Source organism: Diadema setosum, chromosome 19 (assembly GCF_964275005.1).
Source record: "Diadema setosum chromosome 19, eeDiaSeto1, whole genome shotgun sequence".
Classification (NCBI taxonomy): domain Eukaryota; kingdom Metazoa; phylum Echinodermata; class Echinoidea; order Diadematoida; family Diadematidae; genus Diadema; species Diadema setosum.
Window position 1 is genome coordinate 15,769,076 of NC_092703.1, and position 26,772 is coordinate 15,795,847.

Here is a 26,772-nt window from a genome sequence, read left to right on the forward strand (position 1 = left end):
CCGAATATCTTGTTATTACAGCTCTGGGGACACTTGTAATTACAGTATAAAAGTAGAAGAGAGAGTACAGTCTTAGCAAAGTAATACTTACTAGGCATACTCCTGACAAAAGTAAAACATTATCTTAGAGTGAACATGGATGAATAATATTCATTAATACCGCGCACTCCCATAATAACAAAGTTCTTGGGACTGGCAGTTTCATTCGTTATATCAAAATTTTGCTATAGCCGATCAGTAAATTATATAAAGAGGTATAGATGATAATTTTGGGATCTGAATTTTTCCTTCATTTAATGAGAATTTCGTTATAACTGTTTGTTACAACTGGAGTGCACTGTATTAAACAAAGTGGCGGCAGAGGTATAATACATTATATTAATACATAAAATGCCACAGAAAATTACTCTTCTATGGGCCAAGTGCGGTAGGTATACGATATTATACCTTCTATGGGCCAAAGTGAGGTAGTCATACAGTATTACCTTCTATGGGCTAGAGTGAGGTAGTTACACAGTATTATTTTTTTTTATGGGCCAAAGTGAAGTAGTTACACAGTAGTATTTTCTATGGGCCACAGTGAGGTAGTTTTGCTGTACTAAGGAAGAAAACAAGTCCGATTTTGTGCACATGTTACTTTACTCGAAGATTATAGAAGCGCTACCTTCTACTAGTATACTCTTTGATTTACTAGTCCTTGCCTTCTGCCCAGTGCCGTATATACGGCACTGCTTCTGCCGAACTACCCGCGATCTTCCACAATGCTTGGACTCACTAGCGTGCATGGACAGAGGGCGTGCTTGCCTCCGTCGATGGAGATGGTCTCCCCGGTGATGAAGGATGCTGCATTGGAGGCCAGGAACTTGATGACAGGTGCGACGTCATCACACTCCCCCGCTCGACCGAGTGGATGGTCCTTTGCAGCAATCTATCGACATTGGGTCAAAGTTTATTCGACACTATTAGCATGGTCAATTTGCCATGTGAAATCACTTTTCTCCTTATTATTCCGTATTTTCGAGGGTCTTGGCAATTCCCCCCTGATATCGACATACATACGTAGGTTCGAGGAAGGCAAAATTATATACAGGTATAGAGTAATACATGAGTGAAAGTGAGTAAAATTTGGAAATTTAATTTTCATGAAAAAAAAAAATCACAATCACTATATTAATGTTACCGAGATACCCCCCCCCCCCCCATTTTGTTGTTGATAACGCATCTCGAGCGAAAGGCACATGGATTCAACAAGAACTTTGAATTCAAGTTTCACTATCGTAGTTATATATATACAAATACAGGGGCGGATCCAGGGAGGACCGCAAGCGGCGCACGCCCCCCCCCCCTTTATTTTTTGTTGAAACAAAAGAAATAAAAAGAAAAAAATGGGGGAGGGGTGCGTGCGCCCCCCCCCTTTAATTTTGTAAACACGCCCCCTCTTTACGGAATTCCTGGATCCGCCCCTGCAAATATACAAGAAGTATATACCCCCCAAAATAAAGATTACTATTTCTTCAAAAGTAATTTTGCAAGTGGTGACACAATATCACATTAAAACGGGGTATTATAACGAATAATGCATGTTCCGCCATGCGCTGTTCTGGACTCCATGCACTTGAAATTCTCTATTATTATTAGCCCCATGCTTGGCTTTCAGTTTCGGTGAAAATAAATTGTACCACAATAAAACCGCGCCTGGGGTGATTCTGCATTCGCAGTGCTCATAACAAAAAAATGTCAGTACAGTACATTGAGATCAATTGCAATTCTTATATCCTAAAACATAAGAACATACCGAACAATCAAAATCTAGAATGGTGGGGTTTTACCACAAAATGTTGACAAAACGGCATTTTAGATGAATTAAAGACAAGAATACAGTCAGATATAATTTGAAATAGATCAGTGTTAATTTTCACAACTTCTCAGACCATGCAAATTAAAAGAGTATTCCCAGACTATGAGTCTATGTCAATGAGTCTCGTCATAATCACTCTCAAAAATACCTACACTAATCCTTTTGACTGACCTTTCTGACCTCTTCAACGGATAATCCAAATAAGTCCAGTATCGGTGTGATGATTGTGCCTGGACTGTGAACAGAATTATTTATTACGAAGAGGATGAACACATAGCTGGAGACACAATACGGTCAACTTCGCATTAATCAAAGTAAATTCCCAGACCATAATCATCTATGTAACAGAGATACCAAGTCTCACGCATTGTGAGTGAGACTCATGCATTTAGGGTCCGTATCACGATCTCACGCATTCTCACGAAATGGGAGCATAGCTTAAAGGATTAAAGTGAGAGTTGCAATTTCCCTTTTGTCTTTCAAAATAAGTAAAAAATAGTCTAAGTATGCACCAGTATGCACCAGCTTGCACCATTAAGAGCTAAGAATTGAAAAAGATCCCAATCGTGAGAGGGCGGACACCCCCCTCCTTCACCCTCCCCTCGCTCATGCACATGTGCGCGCGCCGAGATGCTGAGTCATGAAAATCTCACTCATAAAAATTTTTTTGAACTTGGCATCTACAGTGTATGATGTAAAGGACGTTGTTGTCGCCCCCTGAAACGGGCGATAAATTGTGCAGGGAGCTAAAGGCACAAATTGTCGCCACTGCACAAATTGTCGCCCGCCCTCGAAGCACATTTGCGGAGTAAAATCATTCTTGACATTGGCACTGGAATATCAACACATTACATCCATGCAAACAAGCCATGTAAAAAGTCACGTTAAAGGTTTCGAGGAAGTGTGTTGTGCGCGCGCACATGATAATTGAGTGTCCGTTTGTGTGTGTGTGTATGTATGTATGTGTGGGGTGCGCGTGAAGAGGGGAGGAGTGGATGGATGGGGTGTGGGTTTGAGGGATGGGTGTGAATGTGTGTGAAGGCGGATGTAAACGTAAATAGGGGTATGTGTGTGTTAGTATACTCGGGTTGTGTGTGTTTGTGTGTGTGTGTGTGTGTGTGTGCGTAAACACGTGTGTGTGTGTATGTGCCTGTGCGTGTGTTTGTGTTTAGGCGGGGTTAGCATCAACCACCACACTATGCACACAGATTCGGGGGGGGGGGGGGGGCAAAAACACCGAAGACGAAGTAATGATTATTGTACTCTCGCGTAGGAAAATAGCGTACAAAGATGCATGTGTACATGCATTGTCATACGCAGGAAATTTTCGGGGGGATTTTTCAAAATAAAAATCTGTTTCTAAGTCATAACTTTTGAAGTCAAGAATGGGCCACCTTTTATGATAAGTCAAATAACTTAACTACGTCGTATGGTGATTTTATTTCCCGTGAGCCATCTTAAAGAAGTTATTAATATCCATCTTTTCTGTACGAGTGACATTTAATGAGATAAATACATTGGTGAGATATTGTACTGTAGAATACTATTGTGACGAGCGTGAAGAGAACGATAGTAAGAAGCATAGTTTTTATGCCTCCGCCACGAAGTGGTGCCGGAGGCATTATGTTTTCGGGTTGTCCGTCCGTCCGTACGTACGTCCGTACGTCCGTACGTCCGTCCGCTTTCGTTTACGCGATAACTTGAGTAATATTTACTGGAATTTTACCAAACTTGGTCCAAGTATGAAGTATGATGGGGCAACGATTTGATAAGATTTTGGGTGAAATCGGCTAAAGGTCAAAGGTCAAAGGTCAAGGTCAAATCATGAAATTGTATCCGTTTACGCGATAACTCAAGACTGTATGGAGCAAATTTCACCAAACTTTGTTGGAGGATGATGTATGATGGGACAATTACTTGATTAGTTTTTCAGTGAAATCGGACAGAGGTCAAAGGTCAAAGATCAAGGTCAAATCCTAAAATTTATCTGTTTATGTGATAACTCAAAACTGGATGAAGCAGCTTTCACCAAACTTGGTCCAAGGATGATGTATGATGGGACAATTAGTTGAGTAGATTCTAGTGACATTGACAAGAGGTCAAAGGTCAAAAGGTCAAGGTCAAATGCTAAAAATGTTGCTATTTCCCCCATATCTATGCAATGTCCGCAGTAATTTTCTTGAAACTTAGTGTAGACATGTACTACTGCGTAAGGATTCTCCAGAGAGAGTTTCATGTCATAAGGTCAAAGGTCAAAAGGTCAAAGGTTAGGTGAAAATGTTGCAATATCACTTTTCTCGCAAATGGTTCAATGTATTTTCATGGAACATGGTACATATGCATGTACTGACTGGCAGGGATTATCTAGGGAATTTAGGGGTCATGGGTCAATAGTCAGGGGTTCAAAGGTCAAGGTCAACTCCTCAAAATGTTACTACTGTATTTCCCTCATACATGTATACTAGTATATGCAATGATTGCATTATTAGTTTTAAAAGTGTTTAATATATGTACATGTATTACTTGATGGAGATTCTCTTGGAAATTTCCAGCCAGAAGGTCAAAGGTCAAAGGTTAAGGGTCAAAGGTCAGGTTTAAATGAAAAAAAAAATATTTTGTACTGTAATTACACTCTTTCTTCATACCTTGAAAATTATACTCAATGCATAAACTTATAATAAGGTCGGTCAGAAGTCAAGTAAAAATTTTTCAATTCCCCAAATATGTGTACCTGCACTCTTTAATAGACAATTATAGCAAACCCAGTTCGTGGAAAGTGAACATTCAAGATATTTCTGACAAACCTGTTATTTCGATATTTTGCCAGTTATGTGAAACTGTCATCACACATTGTCAAGACATTGTACTATACACCTATAGGGAGAATCATGCATTATGGCGGAGGCATCAGTCGCCGTAGCGACATTTCTAGTTCACTATGGATTAATGCCCCGTCACTGACCAGGGTCGCTAACCTGGAAACATTAAACTGCACATTACTTGAATATGAGACCATTCTGAAGCGAATAATTTTCACACAACAATAGATATATAGTGTACTCTTGAATGAATCCCACAAGGATTGGAACAATCATCCTCCAGATTCCCACTGATTTCCATTGATCAGTTACTAGCCATCCCCTTTAAAGCACAATTTCGCCATTTATAAGGTAATATATAAGGATTTTATTTTAGATCCAGGTTCGGACGGAGCAACCTCGAGATATGGTGAAACTAGTCATAATTTTCAATATTCTTCTTTATTTCAATGTAGAAAATGTACAGATTTTTTTTTTCCAGCCATTTTTGGTGTTTGGAACCAACCCATGTTTGTGTTCCGCTGAAATCCATGCTCTCATTATGTTGATTATAATTATAAACCATAACTCAACTGTTAAGGCAACAGTTGAGTTGCAAATTCTGCAGTCGTCGTTGTCACTTAGGGATTGTGGTAGTGGTATAGTGTATGGTTGGTGGCGTGATGTGGATGGTGGTGGGGATTGTGATGGTGTCAATGCGCTTTTCTGCAGTATGGCTATCGTTCTGGCGGTTTCGTTCGGGATCGTGGTTGTGATGATGTGTAGGTCCTATGTGTTGCTGTTGCTCTTGCGGGTGCTTCCGTGGTTGCGTGAGGGACTTGTGCTGCATGTCCACTCATGGCGACCACCTGGGAGAATTCCGCCCGACCATCCGGGGGTTGCGTCTCTTTTACTGACTCTGGTTGTTCTGCATGAATGTTGTGTTGTTGTTGTTGTTATTTTAATTTTAAGGCGTGTATCATTCAGTGATGAATATTTATGCCTAATACCTGCTGAAATTTATACAAATACTTTTTTTCCTTTGAGAAACACAAATTCAAATTAATTTCGCTGCATTATTGCCGCAATTTTGGAGATTCTAAAACAGACTGTCACCACCCATCATTGGCCGTTTTTGTGTATTTTCTGGCCAGCCCAGTGTTTTCTGGTTGTATTTGAAAATAGTTACTGACTATGATTATTTTTTCTTTTTTTCTTTTTTTTTTTTCGTTGCTACCTGTTAAACCGTTTCGGATGATATTTAGTACATACTACGTCTTGAGTGACCCACGTCTTACAAGCTTTGCTTTTCAGTGGGCCACTTTTTTTCCATTCTAGTATTTACTTTTCTGTCAATCTTCCAAAATGCACATTGCTATTGTTGGTTATTTTACGGAATTGTATGTATGGTTTATTACACTTCATGACTCTTTTATTGTGTATATCTTACAACATGATGAAAAGTTAATTGTGCAATGTATACTCTGTATTTTGCTTCGATTTTTGTGGATGAGTAGAAATGAATGTCAACTGAACTTAAATGAATTGAACTTTTTGTACTCTTTATTCGAATTTCGTTTCGCAATGTCAAAGTCATATCCATTTTCAAAGAAACAAATCCACACAAAAATATGGTAGCATCTAGCAGTCCCCTAAATACTGCTTTATCACATGCATTGGTATAATACACGGAGAAAAAGAAGATATAATAAATTTTGCCAGCAGTTGCTCGGCAGCTACCGGAATGTGAGTGAAAGACTCAAAGTGATTTTGTTTTGTTTTGTTTTGCTTTGTTTTGTTTGTTTCTGTGTGTGTGTGTGTGTGCGTGTGTGTGTGTGCGTGTGTGTGTGTGTGTGTGTTGCAAGTGTAAATGTTCTCTCCAAGCATGGTTCGTTCGTTCTATTCCGGGTTTTTGCTCACGTGATAGATACCCCGCTCGGAGAGGGGAATCTCCTGTCGGCCCGCCTACACCACTGATCTGTAAATATATTATCAGCACAAACATCATTGGCCTCCTCTCAAAGACAACGGCAAGTTGCACATGAGCACTACTTAACCCCCCCCCCCCTCCCAACAAAACAAAACAAAACAACAACTAAACAAAAGCCCCCGTCACGCTAGAGCGGATCGAGCCAATAATGCCCAACGAATTCGAAAATTTGGAGATACGCTCACATCCGTTGCTCGTTGTTCCTGACCTGTTTGACGTTCGCTGCATCCGCTAGCTGTTCGTTGAGATTCACAGAGATCCGCCGAAGCCAAATTTTGATTTTGGACATGTCCAAATTCTTGAGCGGATGACAAAGCGATTGACAATCCGATTTGTGTTCGTTTAACACCCGCTATTCGAAAGTTTTGCCCGCTCTGCGTCCGTTTCTTATTCGTCAGCCGTTCGTCCAAATTCGCCCAACAAAACTGGACAGCACAGGTACCGTTTATCAGCTGGTCATGAGAAATGGAGGACGCTCTGAGATTTTCAGATACAATATCTTCTGGCTATTCATCAACATGAGTATGACCTGAACCAGCAGGCCATCGCCCAATACATGCAAGGCAAGAGAAGATGGAGGAGAGGAAAGCATCGAAGATCGATGTGGACGAGGGCCTGGGACCAGTTGGAGGCACCAGACGCAACGAAGGATGTTGGACTACCAACATGATCATCAGAAGGAGGTGGAGGGATTGCAGTTTTAGGGGAATCTTCAGGACTGAGGATAGCGACATCAGGAGTACTTGGTGGTGATTTCTGTGCCTGCTTTCTTCTCTTTGGGGCCATTTTCACAGCCAAAACATTACTTGAGACTGTCACTGCTCAAGAGGATTTGGTGAAGAGTGCGTCAGCCGAGATCCGCCACGTGATTGCCGCAGTATCGCTTTGCATAATCAATTATGTTGGGCATTCGCTGGTCATTCGTTTTGTCCGCTCAGCATCCGTTGGATGGCATGTACGTATTTGCTTTCATTCGTTACTTTATCCACTCGTAACACGGTTAGCATATGCTCATCATTCGTTAAGCGAACGTTCGAAAACCACATTTTGTTCGAGAATTCGAGCGGATTCGAGCGTATCTGTCATGGACGTCAAGGCCAAATTTGGTATCCGCTGGGTATTTGCTGATTTATACGCTACTAGTATAGTGTGACGGGGCCTAAACAAACAAACAAATAAACCCACCACTACCAACAACAACAAATTTAGACAAAACAAAACAACTGACTCTTCCGCTTTTCCCGCGCATATATACGCATTTTTTCCTCTGTTTTCTTTTTTTTTTCCCCTGGCAGTATAAACGGCATATTGAAAAATTACTGTTTGCGTTTTTCCCATTTCGGTTATTTATTTAGTTTTTTGTTTTTATGTCAGTGCAAAATCAATGTCCCTATAACTACCTTCGTATATTATACGCCTTGGTGTCTTACTGTGACTACTATGAATGCGTGATACTAGTAATTACTGCCACCATAAAAATTTTTCTCTTCAACACCTGCATGCTTTTTTTTTTTCATCACAAAGTATTAATTCAATATGATTGCGAGTGTAAATACTTCAGGATAATTTGTGTGCACATAGAATACTCACTTCACAGCATTGATTCGAACTCCTTTTTCCGCCAGTTCTGTGGGATGGGGGGGGGGGGATGAGGTAAGAGAAGAATAGTGTTATTAGGGTTATCATGCACAAAAAAAGTCAAGATGAAATTAAACATAACTGGCACGTTTTTGAAAATACACAATAATATGTACGACACAATAATATGTATGACAACGACGCCAATTCTCTTTCGTTTTATGAAACGCCCGAAGAAATTTTAGATTCATAATACTCTCCCACGTACACTTGTCGTTCAGAATTCAGATATTCCTGCATGTGGAAATAATGTTGTGGTAACCATAGTAAGTATTGCATTGGTTTATACACAGAATACAGTATGAGACTGCTTATACTGTCATTTGCACAATGTGGCAGAACAGGAGAGGAAAGGCAACTGTGTTTGATACTCATTTATGTCGTGTCAAGGTAATATATATTTATCAAAATTTCTTGTGATAAGCATTAGTCGATATTCTGTTAATGCAACTTACACACTCTCTTGCTGAAGAAACATCAATCTAACATTTAACATTAAGGAGACTGATGCACTGATAGTACTTGTCATACTAAAATGGAAAATGATCATGATACATGGGGTCATCTCACATAAAGGTTCATCCTGATGAAATCTCCAGATAGTGGGCTATTTCATTTTTTTTTTCTTTCCCGAGAACACACTGAACGAAACTCACCAAGAGCAGTCACCCTGGTAAACTGATCTAAGGCACTTTTGCTCAAGCCGTACACCGTAAATCCTGGACACTAGTTTAATCAGACAGATAAGCAAACATAAAATTACAGTAATATTAATGAATGGGATCACTTGTAGGACATCAAATGGAAGAGGGAGTTATAGAGGCGAAATTTACGAGAATGATTACTTACACTTCCAAAGAAAAAATGACATTTACATATTATTTCTAGACTCGTGTTAGTAGTGTGAGCAAAAAAAAAAAAAAAAAAAAAAAAAAAAAAGGAAAAAATATATAATGTTTGGGTCAGGTGTGTTTACGTTAATTTTTAGTTGCCGCGTGATGGAGGTTGATCACATTTTCTGATTTTCTGATTTTCTATTGATTATAAAACTTTTTTACATTTCAATTTGATGTACTACAATGTTTCGAGTTCGTTCGACACATAGAGATAAGAAAGAAAGAAAAGAAATGAAGCTTACTGTTTGTAAAAAGCCATGTTCAAATTGATAACTTCAGTATTTGATATACAATATGTTTTTCATAAATATACTGAAAATAATTTTGCATAGGTACATGACTTTATAACATTCATACGCAATGTGTTGGCAATTTTTTTTTTTTTATTGTATGATATAATCTAGAAATCTTTGTACATACTGCAAACAAAATGATTAATACCTATATGTCCTACCATACTTATAAGCATATATCATAATATATCAAGGCATAACATAAGAAAATATAACATTTACGGTATGCTGCGCTGATTTAGTGATAAATGATATGTAATGATAAATATGTAACAATAATCATAAATATTATTGTAATTATAATCATGTATGTCTTTGAGGAATAGTCCTACGTACTAAGTGAGTAATCAATGCATATCAGGTCTGTCTTCAAATGATTCATAAGTGGTTTTAAGCATTATTTTGTGAAATAATTTGTGCTTTGATATGAAATAGCATGTAGACATGAGCGATAGATTATCATTTTTGTAAAAATTGAAAATAGTTTTGTTGATAGTGAAAATGCACAAATAAAGTGAAATGAAAGATAAAATGAGAGTATGAATATATCACAGTGTACATAAACATGCATATTATTGTTTATTGTGGTAGGTAGCGCTAACACATTGCATGTATTATTGCAACTGTTAAAAAAAATCCAAACTGCATGAAAGCCCTTGCAAATATGATACTCTTTCACCTGTATTATGTTTAAACTGAGTGATATTCCTGTGCAAAGAAAATGTCTATAGATATAACATTGCTTACTATTCGTTTGCTCGCGAGGCTGGAGACATTGACAATGGAACCTGAGGCGTGAAATAATTACAAAATAGAAAATAGGTATGTTCAAACAACCACCTGTCTATCCGCTATAACGTCCAATAACAATATCTGAGCATTTATTGTGCATGTATATGGGGTAAATGGGGTAACAATAATTTCACTAAGATACACACCAATCTTCCTTAACTGAAAGTCAGTGGCTGGGTTCACCTAAGAAAGAATAACGATACATTATGACTTTGCAAGCATGTCGGCATGTACCTTGTATTGGAGATATTGCCAGAATTTGACTCTGTATACCCTTTATACATGCAGGGGCGGATCCAGGAATTCTGTGAAGGGGCGGTGCCTTTACAAAATCAAGCGCCCCTCCGCCTCCCACTTTTTTTTCTTTTTATTTCGTTTGTTTTAAAGGGATCGTATAGTTTTGGTTGAGACCTAAATTCAGGTTTCTATCATTTTTAGTGAGATAATGAGAAACCTCTTATGAAATATGAAAGAGCATGTAATTATATAAGGAATTCAACATTTATTTGATGAAAATTGGTTTTGAAATGGCTGAGATATCCAAAAAAGAGCAATTCTAATAAAGTGTGGGACCCACACTTTGATATCATCGCTTTGTTTTACTTTGTTTTTGGATGTTTCAGTCATTCCAATCCCGATTTTCATCAAATAATAGAATCAAAGAATAGTATGCTCTGTACTATATTATAAGTGTTTTCTTGGTACCTCGCAAAAGGTTAAAAGCCCAATTCTCATCTCCACCAATACTGTATCATCCCTTTAAAAACAAAAACAAAAAAAAAAAAAAAAAGGAAGAGGGGGCACCCGCCACTGACATAATTTTTTTGAGATAGTTTTCTGTGTATAAGATTCTGGAGTGTATTGATGACTGGGAACGTAACTATGTTAGAGAGTAGTGAGTATTGTATAGTCCAAACTAGAAATGTCGCTATGGCGACTGATGCCTCCGCCATAATGCATGATTCTCCCAATAGGCGTATAGTACAATGTCTTCACAATGTGTGATCCATGACAGTTTCACATAACTGGCAAAATATTGAAATGACAGGTTTGTCAGAAATGTCTTGAACTGGGTTTGCTTTAATTTTTCTAAGAGTGCAGGTACACATATTTGGGGAATTTTGGGAAAGTTTATGCAATGAGTAATTTCCAAGGTACGAAGAAAGAGTGTGATGACGGTACAAAATAGATTTTTTTTTTTTTTTTTTTTTTTTTGGGGGGGGCATTGAAACCTGGCCTTTGACCCTTAATCTTTGACCTTCTGGCTGGAAATTTCCCGGAGAATCTCCATTAGGTAATGCATGTATTAAGTTTTGAAACTAATAATGCAAGCATTGCATATACTAGTATATGAGGGAAATAGTAAAATTTTGAGGAGTTGACCTTGACCTTTGACCCCTGACTATTGACCCATGACCCCTAAATTCCCTAGATAATCCCTGCCAGACAGTACATGCATATGTATCAAGTTCCACGAAGATACATTGAAGCATTTGAGAGAAAAGTAATATTGCAACATTTTCACCTAACCTTTGACCTTTTGACCTTTGACCTTATGACATGAAACTCTCTCTGGAGAATCTTTACGCAGTAGTACATGTCCACACCAAGTTTCAAGAAAATACCTTCGGGCATTGCATAGATATGGGGGAAATTGCAACATTTGTAGTATTTGACCTTGACCTTTTGAACTTTGACCTCTTGCCAATGTCACTAAAATCTACTCAACTAATTGTCCCATCATACATCATCCTTGGACCAAGTTTGGTGAAAGCTGCTTCATCCAGTTTTGAGTTATCACGTAAACAGATAAATTTTAGGATTTGACCTTGATCTTTGACCTTTGACCTCTGTCCGATTTCACTGAAAAACTAATCAAGTAATTGTCCTATCATACATCATCCTCCAACAAAGTTTGGTGAAATTTGCTCCATCCAGTCTTGAGTTATCGCGTAAACGGATACAATTTCATGATTTGACCTTGACCTTTGACCTTTGACCTTCAGCCGATTTCACCCAAAATCTAATCAAATAATTGCCCCATCATACTTCATACTTGGACCAAGTTTGGTAGAATTCCAGTAAATATTACTCAAGTTATCGCGTAAACGAAAGCGGACGGACGTACGTACGGACGTACGGACGGACGGACGGACGGACGGATGGACGGACAACCCGAAAACATAATGCCTCCGGCACCACTTCGTGGCGGAGGCATAAAAAGGATCAGACGCCTGGTAATTTTACTGTCATTGAATGTTGTTAAAAATGTTTGTTTTTGTGATGTCAAAAATCTATATGCCATATGACTTATTAAAAAGGACAATGTTTTGTTCTGATCAATAAAATCCAGAAATACAAAAAGAATGAGATAGTGGTATTGAGGATAAGCAGGCGATTATAATAGGAAGTTAGGATGGTGCAGTGAATTGAGCACCGCTGTACATCAACATGCTAGTCGTCATACATGTAGCATATTCTCTACTAGTCCCTGTCACATGTTGTTGCCATTAATATTTTCATCTATCTGTCTATGAATGCTCCTTTTATACCCTTATTCGTTTAAGTCTGTTTTCTTCCTGCCATTACAATCATCTTCTTCATTGCTTATGTCCACCTATAAAATAAGTTATAGTAGACAAGTACAATAAACCACTATTCAGGTGTATTGGACCGGCATGAGACACAACGGTCATCAGCAATTTCCTACCAGCGAAACATGGAACAAATTAACCGAATTCCCGAATAAAATGTCGGTTGCTTTTGTAAATTTCTCTTGTAAATTTCTTTACAATACGGAACTACAATGATTATGAAAACGGGAAATCTTTCATTGGGTGGCAATTTTCGGTTTTCTGAATAAACCGTGATGTCTTGTAGAATCTGTCCATTTTACAGCTATATGTGGATTCACATCTTTGCATCCATGGCCAAAGTTTAGACAGATGAGCGCTTTCTCGGATTTTGTTTGTGTCTGCTTTGTAAGGATAATTATTTAGCGAGACAGATCTATAGAAATAAAGCAAAAGCTTCACTCGATGACGCAATGACATGAACAGAAAGGAGGCGTTTTTGTCCGTTTCCAACGACACCAAACGCACAAGAACAACGTAGACCCCCCCCCCCAAAAAAAAAGGGGGGGGAACACCTTAAGAGTCTTTAGTATCTCGGGATGTAACCTGACGATTTGAATCTGTTTCTAACTTCCCAAAACCCTGAATTTCTGATTCTGATTAGGACAATCTAATTTCAATCACGCTTTTCTCGGGTCAGTCGTTTCCGACTTTTGGCTCTTTGTGTCGCTAAAAGCGGGTCACATTTTATCAATTCATTAGGCCTACGTTTAGAATGGGATACGTTGACCTGGCTCAGTCATAATTTTACGACAGCTGCAATGGACTTGAATCGTTCATAGAACTGTGTAAAACGCAAAGAAAGAACCCAGAATATGATACACGTATTTGGAATGGAGAACTTTTGTTGTCGCTTGGATGTGCTACCTTTTCTGTCCTACAGTTTGGTACTGTCAGAGAACCATAGCAGACAGTATAACAAAGTTGTCATGACAGTAGTATACTGCCCTGGCCTTATATTAAAATGTTAATAGGTTCAAACCGGAGGATTTACCTACAGAGAAAGAAAAATCTGCTCTTTTAATTTACATAAACATACAGGTGAAAACGCAAGCATGCTGAGTATGTCTTTGATACGAACGACCCTACTCACCCTTTGTGGCTATTAGATGAGGGATGGCCAACTTGGTGAGTTGGAGGACGCCTCTAACGTTGATTCTCATGACCCAGTCGTAGGTCTTCACAAAGTCCTCGCTAAGAATACTTACGACGTCTGCAACCGCTGCGTTATTAACCTATAGGCATTAATCCGGACATAAGACCCTTGAAGATACTGCCGTTTGATGTACTCGAATTCTAAAGCCAGAATACTTCATGCAACAGAACCAGGTGTACGGAATATATTTCTTCTTTCCCTTTCTGTACTATATTTTCTGGTTTTCGGGTACTTGCAGTAATATGGATGCTTTGCTGCCATGGAAACGCTAAGAAAGAAGAACGAGCTGAATCTTGCATCTCCGCAGTGACACTAATTTGGAATCTTGGCAGGTCGCAGCAGTCATCAGCAGGGAATTTGATTATGTTCGACTGATTCGATATAGGTCCACTCTTTGGATATGAATTCAGAAAGTTTTTTTTTTCTCTCTACCTACGTACACGTGTATATACAATATTGTATAATATATATACACATGATTGTATAAATAGTGGTATGATGCTTACAAACATCATACGGTCTTGTCATCGTGGGAGCGTTACCAAGGAGGTTCAAGAGAATGGAGTCACAATATATTGTCTTATTTCATTTACTAGATGTTCGATGCCGCCACTCAAAAACATTTGAAGCATTTACCAAACTGGATCTGCCACGCAGATAGGAAGACAGTTGGCTCCTTTCTCATTGCATAATCTCCAGCCACTTTCTAAGGAAGATATGTCTTTGTGATGGTAATTACTTTTCGCTATCCCTTCTGAAAGAAGGTTGTAGGTCCATGGTGATACAGACATGAGGATGCGCGAATAAAAATTGCGAAAAAATGATGAAATAAAAAAGAAAGTTTCTCGACTGGGCATGCCCGGGCACTAATCTGATATATCTAACAATAAAGAATTACACTTGAAGATTATTCCATACTAGCTTTATTTGTGGGAATTCAGTGCAAAAGTATAATAAAACCGGCTTTCCAGGATGGTACAGTTTTAAACACTTCCATATGATACAGTTCTGATTTACATCTTCGAACAAATTACTGGACGGGATTTACTTTTGTTTTACATGCATTATCATGAAGTGATATTTCATTTTATTAGGTAAATAACTGAGCAAAATATAGCCAACATTATGTTAACGTTCAAAATGGATCCTCAGATTGCTCAGCAAGACGGCAGCATCGAACATCGATCATCAAAGGCACATAGCTATTATGCACCTGTGGAATTCTTTCGTACATAAATAGAAAACTGACAACTGTTTGAATAATTAACAGCCAGTTGGAACTCCAACTCTTCAACCTCCTTGGTTATACATTTTGTGACAAATAAAGACGAACAATAGCGCGGGATGCAGGCCGGATTTGTTAAACTTTGAATTCGACACTGGTCTTCTTCAGACAATAAAGCTAGATATGTATGTACATATGTATATATGTATATATATATATATATATATATATATATATACATATACACAATACATATACATATATACATATATATATATATATATATATACATACATATACACATATATACTATATACATATGCGTGTGTGTGTGTGTGTACATTTACATTTTTGTATATCTTTTCTTCTTGAGATTGTAGTCCCTGAATACATAATATAAAACATTATGGAAATGAAATAAACTATACCTTGAAAATTATTATAACTCTTGTTGGGTGCCTGGCCGAAGATCAGACTACTCACCAGTACATCCAGTCTCCCAAAGTGTTTTATGATCGTGTCCATGGTACGCTGGACGTCTTCCTCCTTAGCCAAGTCGGCCTTGATCATCAGAACCTAGGCAGAAAATAGTCACCGGGCAACATAGCGGCATGATCACTACTTAAAGGGGAAATCTAGTCCAAATATAAGTTAATCTGGTAAGAAAGAGTAAAATATTACGAGTTGAACGGTATAAATTTGATAAGGAAGTTAAAACAAGGAAGTTATGAAATTTTGAAGTTTTGTTATTTTTAGGGGGAACAGTTCTTGAACAATCAATATGAATATGCAAATGACAAAGTGAGCATGTCATTCCCTCACAACTTCCAACTACTTAGTATAAAGTTTGGCTCAAGTCCTCATATATCTAACTGATCACTATTCTGAACTTATTCAACCCCGTCACTGTACAGGCATGCTAACCTTGAAACATTAAACTGCACATTGTACTTGAATATGAGACCATTCTGAAGCAAATAATTTTCACACAACAATAGATATGTAATGTACTCTTAAATGAATCCCACAAGGATTGGAACAATCATCCCCCAGCATTCCCACTGATTCCCACTGATCAGTTACTAGCCATCCCCTTTAACACTATGCCACTCATAACAAGCATCCAGCGCCATGATTACGTAGATTAAAGGGAACACTGGAAGGGGAAAAGCCAAAACACCCATTAAAGCTTTCGGCAGAAATGCAACACAAAACAAAACAGTACAAATAATTCCAGAACTCCCTTATAATTGGACAGCTAAATATTTGTGAATGTGAGAAGTAAAAAATGACCAATTATTTACTGTAACATTTGGACAGGGGAGAGAATTGATGGAGGGTAGGTATTTGTGAATTGGAACATTGAATACTAGTCTGTATAATTCAAGACGACTATGAATAAATGCAAAATGGAATATGAATATATCGGCAACTTGTAAGACTATTATATCAATTACCTTGTCCTCCGATAAGCCTTTGCTGAGGCACTCTTTGGCCACCTTCTCCAGTCGCTCCTCATTTCGCCCCCCTAGGGCCAGGCTCGCCCCATCCTTGGCAAACTGGACGGCCGTCTCCGCCCCGATTCCCGAACTAGCACCTGCAAAAAGATCTATCGACTTCAAACGAGTTGTACAAGATACGGAGTATCTAACCCTCTCAGGATCACGGACTAATACACGCCATAGAGATTGTACTGAATTAAGCCGCCGGTGGTATACTGGTAGGGTTAATTTCCTATTTGTATATCAATAGGTCATGCAAATCAGTGCCTTCTCTCAGCGCAGACCCAATACTAACTATACATAGTGATAATACCAAAATACTTGCGGGATAGTGCAAGGTCCTCTAGTATAGTATTAATCTGTTGTATTTTGCAAGCAATCAGCCAGATTTTCAGGTAATCGAAAAGTATGGAATAAATATCAAAATACCATTTATCTGAAATATATTTCAATCTTCACATTTATTACACATTATACCCTGCACCCATTTGACACAACTCTAACAGCAGAAATGCTAAACTTCCACTTGGCTAGGTTGTACGTCATACCCTCGCAACTGCTTTTACCAAATCTAAACCCCCCCCCCCAAAAAAAATAAATAAATAAATAAATATACAAAAATAAATAGATAAATAAAAACAAAACTAGAAATGCCGCTATGGCGACTGGTATGCCTCCGCCATATCGCATTATACTCCTCTTAGGTGTGGTGCACATCTTGACAATTTGAAACAATAGTTTCACATACTTTGTAGAAAAAAAAATGAAATGACATGTTTGAAAGTTTGATAGTGTTTACATTCCTTGAACCAGATTTCATTTGGACTGCTAAATTGTTAAGAGAGCAGTATTCGGGAATTTGAGTATTTCCACTTGAACTATGACCCTTGCCCTTGGACCCCAAGGCCCACTTCTTTCTTCAAATAATCACTAACTGGTGATATCCAATTTTCATGACATGGGGGAACATAGTGACATTTTAACATTGTCATTACTTGCTCCCGTGGCCTAAATCTCTCCTTATGTGCATGTACTACATTTATGTAACTAGTTTGATTAAGTGTATGCACCGACTAATTTCCAAGGTATGGAGAAAATACTGTAATTTCAGCATCAAATAGCAGATTTCTGATTTTCACCTGACCTTTGACCCCATGACTTAAAAAATTCTGAAGAGAATCATTGTCAGGTAGTTCATGCGTAACTAAGTTTGATGAAGGAAACATGAGCCATTTCCAAGATATGAAGAAAAAAAATACATTATTCAGCTTTTTCACTTGACACTTGACCTTGAACTTTGACACCCCCCCCCCCTTTGCTCAAAACATTCCGTAGAGAACCCTGACCTGGTAATACCGTGTGCATACAATATACACAAGGTTTTATGAATATACCTTCAGGTATTGCAGGGATATGGGGAAATAGTGAAATTTTAAAAATAAATGACCCGACCTTTGACCTCGAGTGTGTGCACCCAAAAGTTGATAGGCACAACTTCGTCCACTCATTAAGTACATACATATGCCAAGCTTCATTTGGCTACCTCGAAAGGTTCATAAGTTACGCTGTCCACAAAATCTGTTACGGACAGAAGGACAGAGGGAAGGACGGACGGACCGACAACCCAAAAACATAATGCCTCAGGCAACACTTCGTGGCGGAGGAATAAAAAGAAGTGGGGGAGGGGTATTGGCCCAGCAGGGTCAGAAGATTTGAAAGAGTACATATGAAATTTAAAGGCATACTTTAGCATTTGCAGATGAAACAAAAACCCAGCATTAATGCTTTAGAATAGTTCTAAAATGAGAGTCAGGGATAGAAATAACCACTTTTCAAATCTGAATCTGTATAATCGATGTTGAGTATTGTTAAGTACACAAAATGTGAACAATAGGAATAATTTAAAAAACAACCCAGACTTAACCGTGTACAGTTATGGTTTATCAAGAAAAATACTGATATCTCCTTATATTTTAGTCCTTATTGCAAAAATTTTATGTGGTATAAGTTTTGTGATACAGTTAACAGACCTACAATGCATCAAATGTGATATCTTCATTATTTTTTTTTTGATCACTGCTCCTAAAGATAAACAAGACCTTTAACCTTTTTCGTAGAGGAAAAAAATTGGTATTGCTTTGCAAACATTGATAGCCGAGATAACGTGCACTTTTACAAGCGAATAGGCCTATGGAGTTTGGCACACGGTAACCAGCAGACACCTTTATATACCACAATATCGTCCATAATGTTCGTAGTGCTTTGCACTGAACGCAGTTATACAACGGTTGCTATACATAAGAGTGTCCGAATAATTCGTCAAGGAATCATTTTGGATCCCCTACACCATGCAAACCTCAGTTAAGCGGTCTATATACCACGTGCTGTATAGTAAGTAATAATATAATTTTAAATTCCTGGAGTAAAAAACAGAAAATGGTAGCATATTGCGAATTTTACCTGTAATGAATACAACCTTCCCGTCAAAGATCCCCATGTCTGTGATCAATCTTTGGAAGGCAGACCTTTTTTTACGCGACGGCAGGTGAAGCGAAGCGCAGCATTCACGTTCCCAGTGTATATACAGATCTATAGAATATGCTACACGTATTTATTATGCGGGGGCGGGGGGGGGGGGAGGGTGGATATCTCCCTCCCGCATGTTAGAGCTTCGAATGAAGCTCTAATTTTTAGAATCGAAATTCAAACTTTTGGTGGAATACCTGGAAAACTTTCAATCAAGGAACGATACGTTGGAGTAAGTTGCGAAAGAGAGAGAGAGAGAGAGAGAAGAAGTAACGGTCAATATCCGCGGGATATCCCTGTAGTCACTGTAGTGCTATGATTATGCAGAATGTTTTAGAATCTACTTGTATATCCTCTAAAGTGCTAATGATGTAATCCTCCGAATATACGACAAGTATGAAATAAACAATAACACTTTCCGAAAATAGAGTAACTTCACATGTAGGGCGCCATCTTCGCCGCCATCTTCATACTCCATCTCTTCCTCCCTTCTTTATGGCTGTGTCACGCCTTTCCGAGCAGAGTAGAGTAACTTCACATGTAGGGCGCCATCTTCGCCGCCATCTTCATACTCCATCTCTTCCTCCCTTCTTTATGGCTGTGTCACACCTTTCCGAGCAAGCCTTGCGAAGAACAATTTTTACTACCCGGAGGCCCCCCAGATGACCAGCACATGACAGTTACTAGCACGTATCTCACCCGTAGTGACCTGGAGTTGCTCACGCAAGTCCCATTCACCCGCAGCCAAGTTTAGGCCCTGTCACACCTTTCCGGGCAAGCTAGGCAGGCTTGTCGCGTGTGGGGATTTTCCAACACGCAGGACAATTTTTGCAGGCGGACAAGGATTTGGGCAACTTTCGCATGCGTCTTACCTGCTGGACCCGTGCTACTTACGTTCTACTTCCGTGTGACCTGCGTGTCAGGCGCGTGGATGGCGAGTGAGGGCTGACAACTCGGTGAAGGAATCCCTCTGAATGAATGGCAGAGCGAAGTCCCACAGAATGTCATTATCTTGATGCATAGGCTTACGGGACTGCGTAGTACCTGCGTTACAGCTGCGAAGTACCTGCGTGGGAGTTGCCTGCCAGGCGCTGCAGCTAAGGGCCTCTTACTGGCGTTCTGCGTGGACCTCTGCGGGCAATCCCCGCGACTCACCCGGAAAAAAGTTTTGGTCATGCTCAAAACTTGCGGGTAAATCGGACTGGCGTGCGCACTTCCGAGTAACTACGGGCGAGATCCGCGCTAGGTACTGTCAGGTGGGAACCAACTGCTGGGAGGTCCGGGTAGCAATTTTTTCAACCCGCAAGGCTTCCCAATACACGGTGTGACAAGGCCTTGAGCACGCTAAAAACTTGTTCCGGGTGAGTCGCGGGGGTTTGCCCGCATAGGTACACGCAGAACACCAGTAGGATGCCCTTAGCGGCATCACCTCGCGGGCAACTCGAAAAAAAAAAAAACTTTCCAGAGAATTTCTATTAGGTTACACACGCATACACCAAGTGTAAAAAAATAACCCTGCTGGCATTGCATAAATATGAGGGTAATAGTAAAATTTTGAAGTCTTGCACTTGACCTTTGACCCCTGACCTTTGACCCCATGAACCCTACATTCTCTAGATAATCACTTCCAGTCAGTACATGTATATACTATGTTCCATGAAGATACCTTGAACAATTTTCCAAGGTACGGAGAAAAAAAAGAAGTTTTTTTACTTGACCTTTTGACCTTTGACCTTTGACCTCATGACCCAAACTTTTACCAGAGAATCTTAATTGTGTAATACATATATACACTAAAGTTTCAAGAAAATATCTTCGGGCATTCAATAGATATAGTGGAAATAGTGAAATTTTATGTATTTGACCCTGACCTTTTGACCTTTGACCTTTGACCTTTGACCTCATGACCCAAACTTTCACCAGAGAATCTTAATTGGGTAATACATGTATACACTAAGTTTCAAGAAAATCTCTTCAGGCATTCAATAGATATGGTGGAAATAGTGAAATTTTATGTATTTGACCCTGACCTTTTGACCTTTGACCTTTGACCTCATGACGCAAACTTTCACCAGAGAATCTTAATTGGGTAATACATGTATACACTAAGTTTCAAGAAAATCTCTTCAGGCATTCAATAGATATGGTGGAAATAGTGAAATTTTATGTATTTGACCTTGACCTTTTGACCTTTGACCTTGAGCATGTGCACCCAAAAGTTGATAGGCACAACTTCACCCCCTAATACACATACATGCCAAGTTTCATTATTAACACAAACTAAGACAAGGCAAACTCAGTGAGACGATGTAAAGGTACCAAAACTCGTATTATCTTTAAGCCGGGGCACTCTTTACTTGTACCAACGCTTCGCGTTCGGGCTGGTCGCAGCTACATTGAACTCAGTTTTACATACAGTTCGTCTAGGAAGCATGCATTTCGATTCTTCTTCTTCTTCTTCTGGTTAAGTCTGCCTCCTTCAATAGCCTGAAGATTCTTGCAGACTGGTGCTATTTACATTATAATACAATTTATTTACAGATATTTACAAGCACATAGAAAATTTGACGAAAACAACTAGCCACTGTGATCAACCGTTAGACGGTTTCGAAATGATCCCACAGATGGCGCAGAAACAATGTCTGACGACAGGGAATTCCAGTTCCTTACAGTTCTTGGGAAGAACGAATGGCGATGCGATTCAGTTCTCGAATATGGTACCTGATAGGAGTGTGGTTGCGAGGCTCTCGTTAACTGAGTAGCCTGTTTGATAATATAGTCCTGTGCTGAAAGAGGAGTAAGATTATTGTGTATTTTGTACATCATAATTAACCTGTCATTTTCTCTGCGCTGTTCCAGAGTGGTCCAATCAAGTTCTTGTAGCATTTTAGTGACACTTGAGGTGTTATGGTAGCGATTTAAAGTGAATCGCGCAGCTCTTCTCTGGACCATTTCCACTTGGTGGATTAGCTTCTTGGTGGATGGGTCCCAAACTGTAGAAGCATACTCAACAATTATTGGTCGAACCAACGTTTTGTAAGCTGTGGCTTTAACATCAGAAGATTTTATGCGAAGATTGCGTTTTAGAAATGCAAGCACGTTATTGGCTTTATTGACAGTATTATTGATGTGTTGGGTCCACTTCAAATCAGAAGTAATGGTTACACCTAAGTACTTTACGGATTCAACAGATTCAAGAGGGGCGTTATTTAGATGATACACGTGTTGCACCTTACTTCTTTTCCTGGATATTGTCAAAACCTTGCACTTATCTGTGTTCAAATCCATCATCCATTTTTTCGCCCAGTCACCAATTTTGTTTAGGTCCTCTTGAAGATTTTGCGTATGATGTTGATTGTCGATGGTCATGTAAGAAATTGCATCATCGGCAAAAAGGCGAACCTTTGACGCGAGACCATCAGGCAAGTCATTGATGTAAAGCAGAAAGAGGCAAGGCCCAAGAACCGATCCCTGAGGCACTCCAGATCCTACCGCTACTGAAGAAGATTTAATACCATCCAAAACAACCCTCTGACTTCTTCCATTGAGAAAACTTTGAATCCATTTCAGATTTTTCCCCCTGATACCGTAGTAGTCCAGTTTACGTAAAAGCCGCTCATGTCCAACCTTGTCAAAAGCTTTTGAAAAATCCATGACTATAACATCCGTTTGACGACCTGCATCCAAGTTCCTTTGTAAATCGCTTGTGAAACCAAGTAATTGTTGTTCACATGACATGTTCTTACGGAAGCCATATTGTAGGGGGAAAATGATGTTATTTTCGTCCCCGTGCTTCATAATTTTGCTGGCTAAAACGTGTTCCATTAGTTTACAGCAAATACATGTCAGCGAAATGGGGCGGTAGTTTACAGGAGTAGATCGATTACCTTTCTTGTAGACTGGTACAACATTTGCTTCACGCCAATCATTTGGTATTTCACTTAATTCATATGACAACCGGAATATATTGCAAAGAATTGGAGCCAGAATTTTTGCCAGCTGCTTCAAGACTCGTGGAGTTATACCATCTGGTCCAGGGGCCTTGTCTGTCTTCAAACCACAAAGCAACTTCTCTACACCCTTTGATGTAAACAAAATATCCTCTATTTCTTCAAAGTCTGAGGTTTCCGGTAGTAAGTCATTCGGTATGGGAGTTTCCTTGGTGAAAACACTTTTGAACTGTTGGTTCAATGCTTCAGCTTTTGCAATTGGATCAGTGATTGTAATACCATCACTTTTCAGTTCCCTTATTCCTGTATTATCAGTCCTGTTGTGTTTGATGAAGCCCCAAAATCTCTTCATACTCTCAAACTCTGTGGTATCTTCATCGATAGAAAAAAGAGATTCCACATAATTCCAATAAGCCCTCCTTAGCTCCTGTTGCAGTGATTTCTTAACTGCTTTCAACTCTTCCTCCAATTGAAAAGGGACTACCCCGTGGTTTCTCAATTTCATGTTCCGACTTTTTTTGTTCAACCTATCTCTCCTTTTGATCAACCTTTTAATCTTGTTTGCAATCCTAAAATCTAAGCGGTCTAACAATTATATGCCACGTAAAGTAGTAAAGATATCATTTTACATTCTCAGAGTAAACAACAGCAAATACGACTCCAAATTACGAATTTTACCTGTAATCAGCACAACCCTTCCGTCAAAGGAGCCCATGTCTGCACTCACGGTCGAAAGAGTGCAGTCGCTTGCCGACGAACACACGGGAACAAGCAAGCACTAAACGTGGCCTTCTCCGACCCTAAATGGGTTCAAACGGTCAAATTTGTGTACATGGATACCATAATTTACCATTTGCAGATGAAACGAAAACCCAGCTTTAGTACTTCAAAATAGCTCTAAAATGTGAGTCAGGGATAGAAACAACCGATGAAAGAATTTGAATCCGTATAATTCATTGTTAAGTATTCAAATATACAAAATGTGAACAATAGTAGAAACAAAAAATGTTACTAGACTAAACCGTCTACAATTATGGTTTATTCAGAAGAATAGTGATATCTCCTTATATTTTAGGTTTTATTGGGAATAGAAATTGTTATATTGTAGGATGTTTTGTGATACACCTGACCTACTCACATGCATCAAATGTGATATCTCGATTTTTTTTTTTAAAATCACTGCTCCCAGTGGTAAATAGTACCTTTAATTTTCAATGCCTCCATTATTGACTGTGAACAGCGTCCTGTTACAAGCAGCAGTATTGCCTGTATAAACCAATGTAGATGCTTATGAAGTCGCCAGTGGTACTCTATAACAGTACCAAGTTCGGGTTGAAGATGCTAGTGGATAAATAACGCCAGAAATCGAATTGGTCGTACGAAGTGCTAGCGGTTAAATACTATCGCTTCTCTGAGAACATGCTGGAATGTTATAGAAATAGATCAAGAGAGAGAGGAAGGGGTTAGATGATTAGACCCTGCGACAGATAGACAGAGAGAGAGAGAGAGAGAGAGAGAGGTGCAGAGAACCTCGTTTATCCCACTGAAACAATTACTATAACTTTCATAGGCCTATACAGGCACAAACATAGTCAGACAGGCATGCGCATACTCTCAGAATTTCAAACATTAACTTTTACCCAAAATGTGTGAATACACAATCATTCATTCATTCATTCATTCATTCATTCATTCATTCATTTTTCCATCTCCAACAGAACTTGTAAATACATTTTTCTCATTAAAACATAAGTACATAATATGTGTCAACATTACAAAATATGATGAATGAAATTTATGTATAAACAATCCGTTAATGATAGGGTAAAAAAGCACAAAGAACATTCTGAAGTTTGGAAAATGCAGGAGATGGGGAGGAATGCTGAAGAAGCACTCCTCATGTATAGCGACTATAATACTACAGAACCTTTGTTCAGGTTTTTTTTTTATGGGTTGCTGAATCTTTTTTTTTTTTAAGTGCCATGCTGCTTTAATGAATAAAGCCTACTTTTAGAAAATCAACGGAAACAGAGAAGAACATAATTTTGTAGTATGAGTACATCTATCCACGCTGAAGCAGTAGATCATTTTGAAGGTGTGACATGCAGCTAAAGTTTGTCAACGTAATTTCGGCGTTACTGAGTATATAGGTAAAAACAAACCGCAAACAATGACTAAAGCCGTCAACAGCATGTCGCAATAACGATTCGGTGTAATAATGTCAGAGGTAAAAATGTCAGAGGTAAAAACGTCATAGTAAGAATGTCAGAGTTAAAAATGTCTGAAGTAAAAATGTCAGAGATAAAAAATAATTACCGCTAACATTTTTACCCCTTACATTTTTACCTCTGATATTTTTACCTCTGACATTTTTAACTCTGACATTTTTACCTCTGACATTTTTACTTCTGACATTCTTATCTCTGACATTTTTATCTCTGACATTTTTATCTCTGACATTTCAACCTGGCACCTCAATAACATACCTTTGTTATCCTAAGTTTACACCATATAATTTAGTCCATACGCCTTGGTGTTGTTTGAAAATCATCAAAATGATGTTTTTCGAATGCATAACAATTTATGATGATTTCTGTGCTTGGTATCTTGAAGTAAAAGAAGACGTATGTTGATTGATGTCGCGCGATATGTGTCTGTGCCAGTGCACTTTTTTTTTTCTTTTAACAAATCCTCGGAAGTGATTGCTGGTGTCAATGCACTTTTAAGGAACATAACTTCTTTTTTTTATTCACCTGTACAGTAGCTGACAGAGCATGATACACTTAATGCACGGAGGTGCCTAGTAATACTAAAACTGTTTAATAATTGCAGTAATATTAGTAGTAATAATAGTAATACTAAAACTGAGTAATTGTAGTAAGCGGAATGCAGACAAGCTTTACACATACACATTTACACATGAACATGCAAACGTTCGAAATAAGAAGAGAGTAATGGGACTGATAATTGCTTTATTAGTCTAGTGGGACTTCTGAAAAAGGGCTCTCTAAAATGGTGTTAGAGGCATTTTTGAGTAAAAGTTGGGAACCGGTCTCTTTTACTTAATTTGAGTATGCTGAATCCGAATAATCCCGTTCCCAAGCGAAATTCACCGATCTTGACCATCTAATTTGCATAAACAAAATGGCTGCCAAGCTACAGAAATTATCAGTTTCAGATACGCATTTTCTAGCAATTCTTTACAAACAAGCTGGGAAAAAGTGATTTGAAATGTTTGTACAGAGAATAGAATTACCAATTTATAAGGGATAAACGTTTCTCAGGTGGTAAAAAGTATGTTTTATTCATAATTATGCAAATTAGGACTGAAATATGCAGATAAATATATATATATATATATATATATATATATATATATATATATATATATATATATATATATACATTAACACTGGAAGAGAAATTTTGACATTTTTTATTTCTTGAGAGGCAAATTAAATACTAAATATGTAGACTTAAAGGTTTTGAGGGTCAGGAAAACTCCGTTCTCAAGC

At 38.6% G+C, this 26,772-nt stretch overlaps 2 protein-coding genes across 2 annotated transcripts in view; both read right to left on the bottom strand.

Annotated features, from left to right (window-relative positions):
• LOC140242709 (large ribosomal subunit protein eL24-like) overlaps positions 1-26,772 on the bottom strand; it is a 278,728-nt gene that overhangs the window by 228,517 nt on the left and 23,439 nt on the right. The window lies entirely within an intron of this gene.
• LOC140242841 (3-oxoacyl-[acyl-carrier-protein] reductase FabG-like) lies at positions 743-19,278 on the bottom strand. Its single transcript, XM_072322593.1, has 9 exons — positions 19,242-19,278; positions 16,737-16,876; positions 15,763-15,855; positions 13,992-14,133; positions 10,221-10,261; positions 8,941-9,010; positions 8,237-8,273; positions 2,030-2,093; positions 743-928 (listed from the first exon to the last, which is right to left on the bottom strand). Exons 1-9 carry the CDS (start codon positions 19,276-19,278, stop codon positions 743-745), a joined length of 810 nt encoding a protein of 269 aa, XP_072178694.1.

What these genes read in the sequence shown, in the direction of transcription:
- LOC140242841 (XM_072322593.1), bottom strand. Translation starts at nt 19,278, where the DNA reads ATGGGGATCTTTGACGGGAAGGTTGTATTCATTACAG. An exon ending in GCCTCGCGAGCAAACGAATA is followed by an intron (nt 9,011 to 10,220) that starts GTAAGCAATGTT and finishes TGATTAAACTAG; the next exon opens with TGTCCAGGATTTACGGTGTA. An exon ending in CCGTTGAAGAGGTCAGAAAG is followed by an intron (nt 929 to 2,029) that starts GTCAGTCAAAAG and finishes CAATGTCGATAG; the next exon opens with ATTGCTGCAAAGGACCATCC.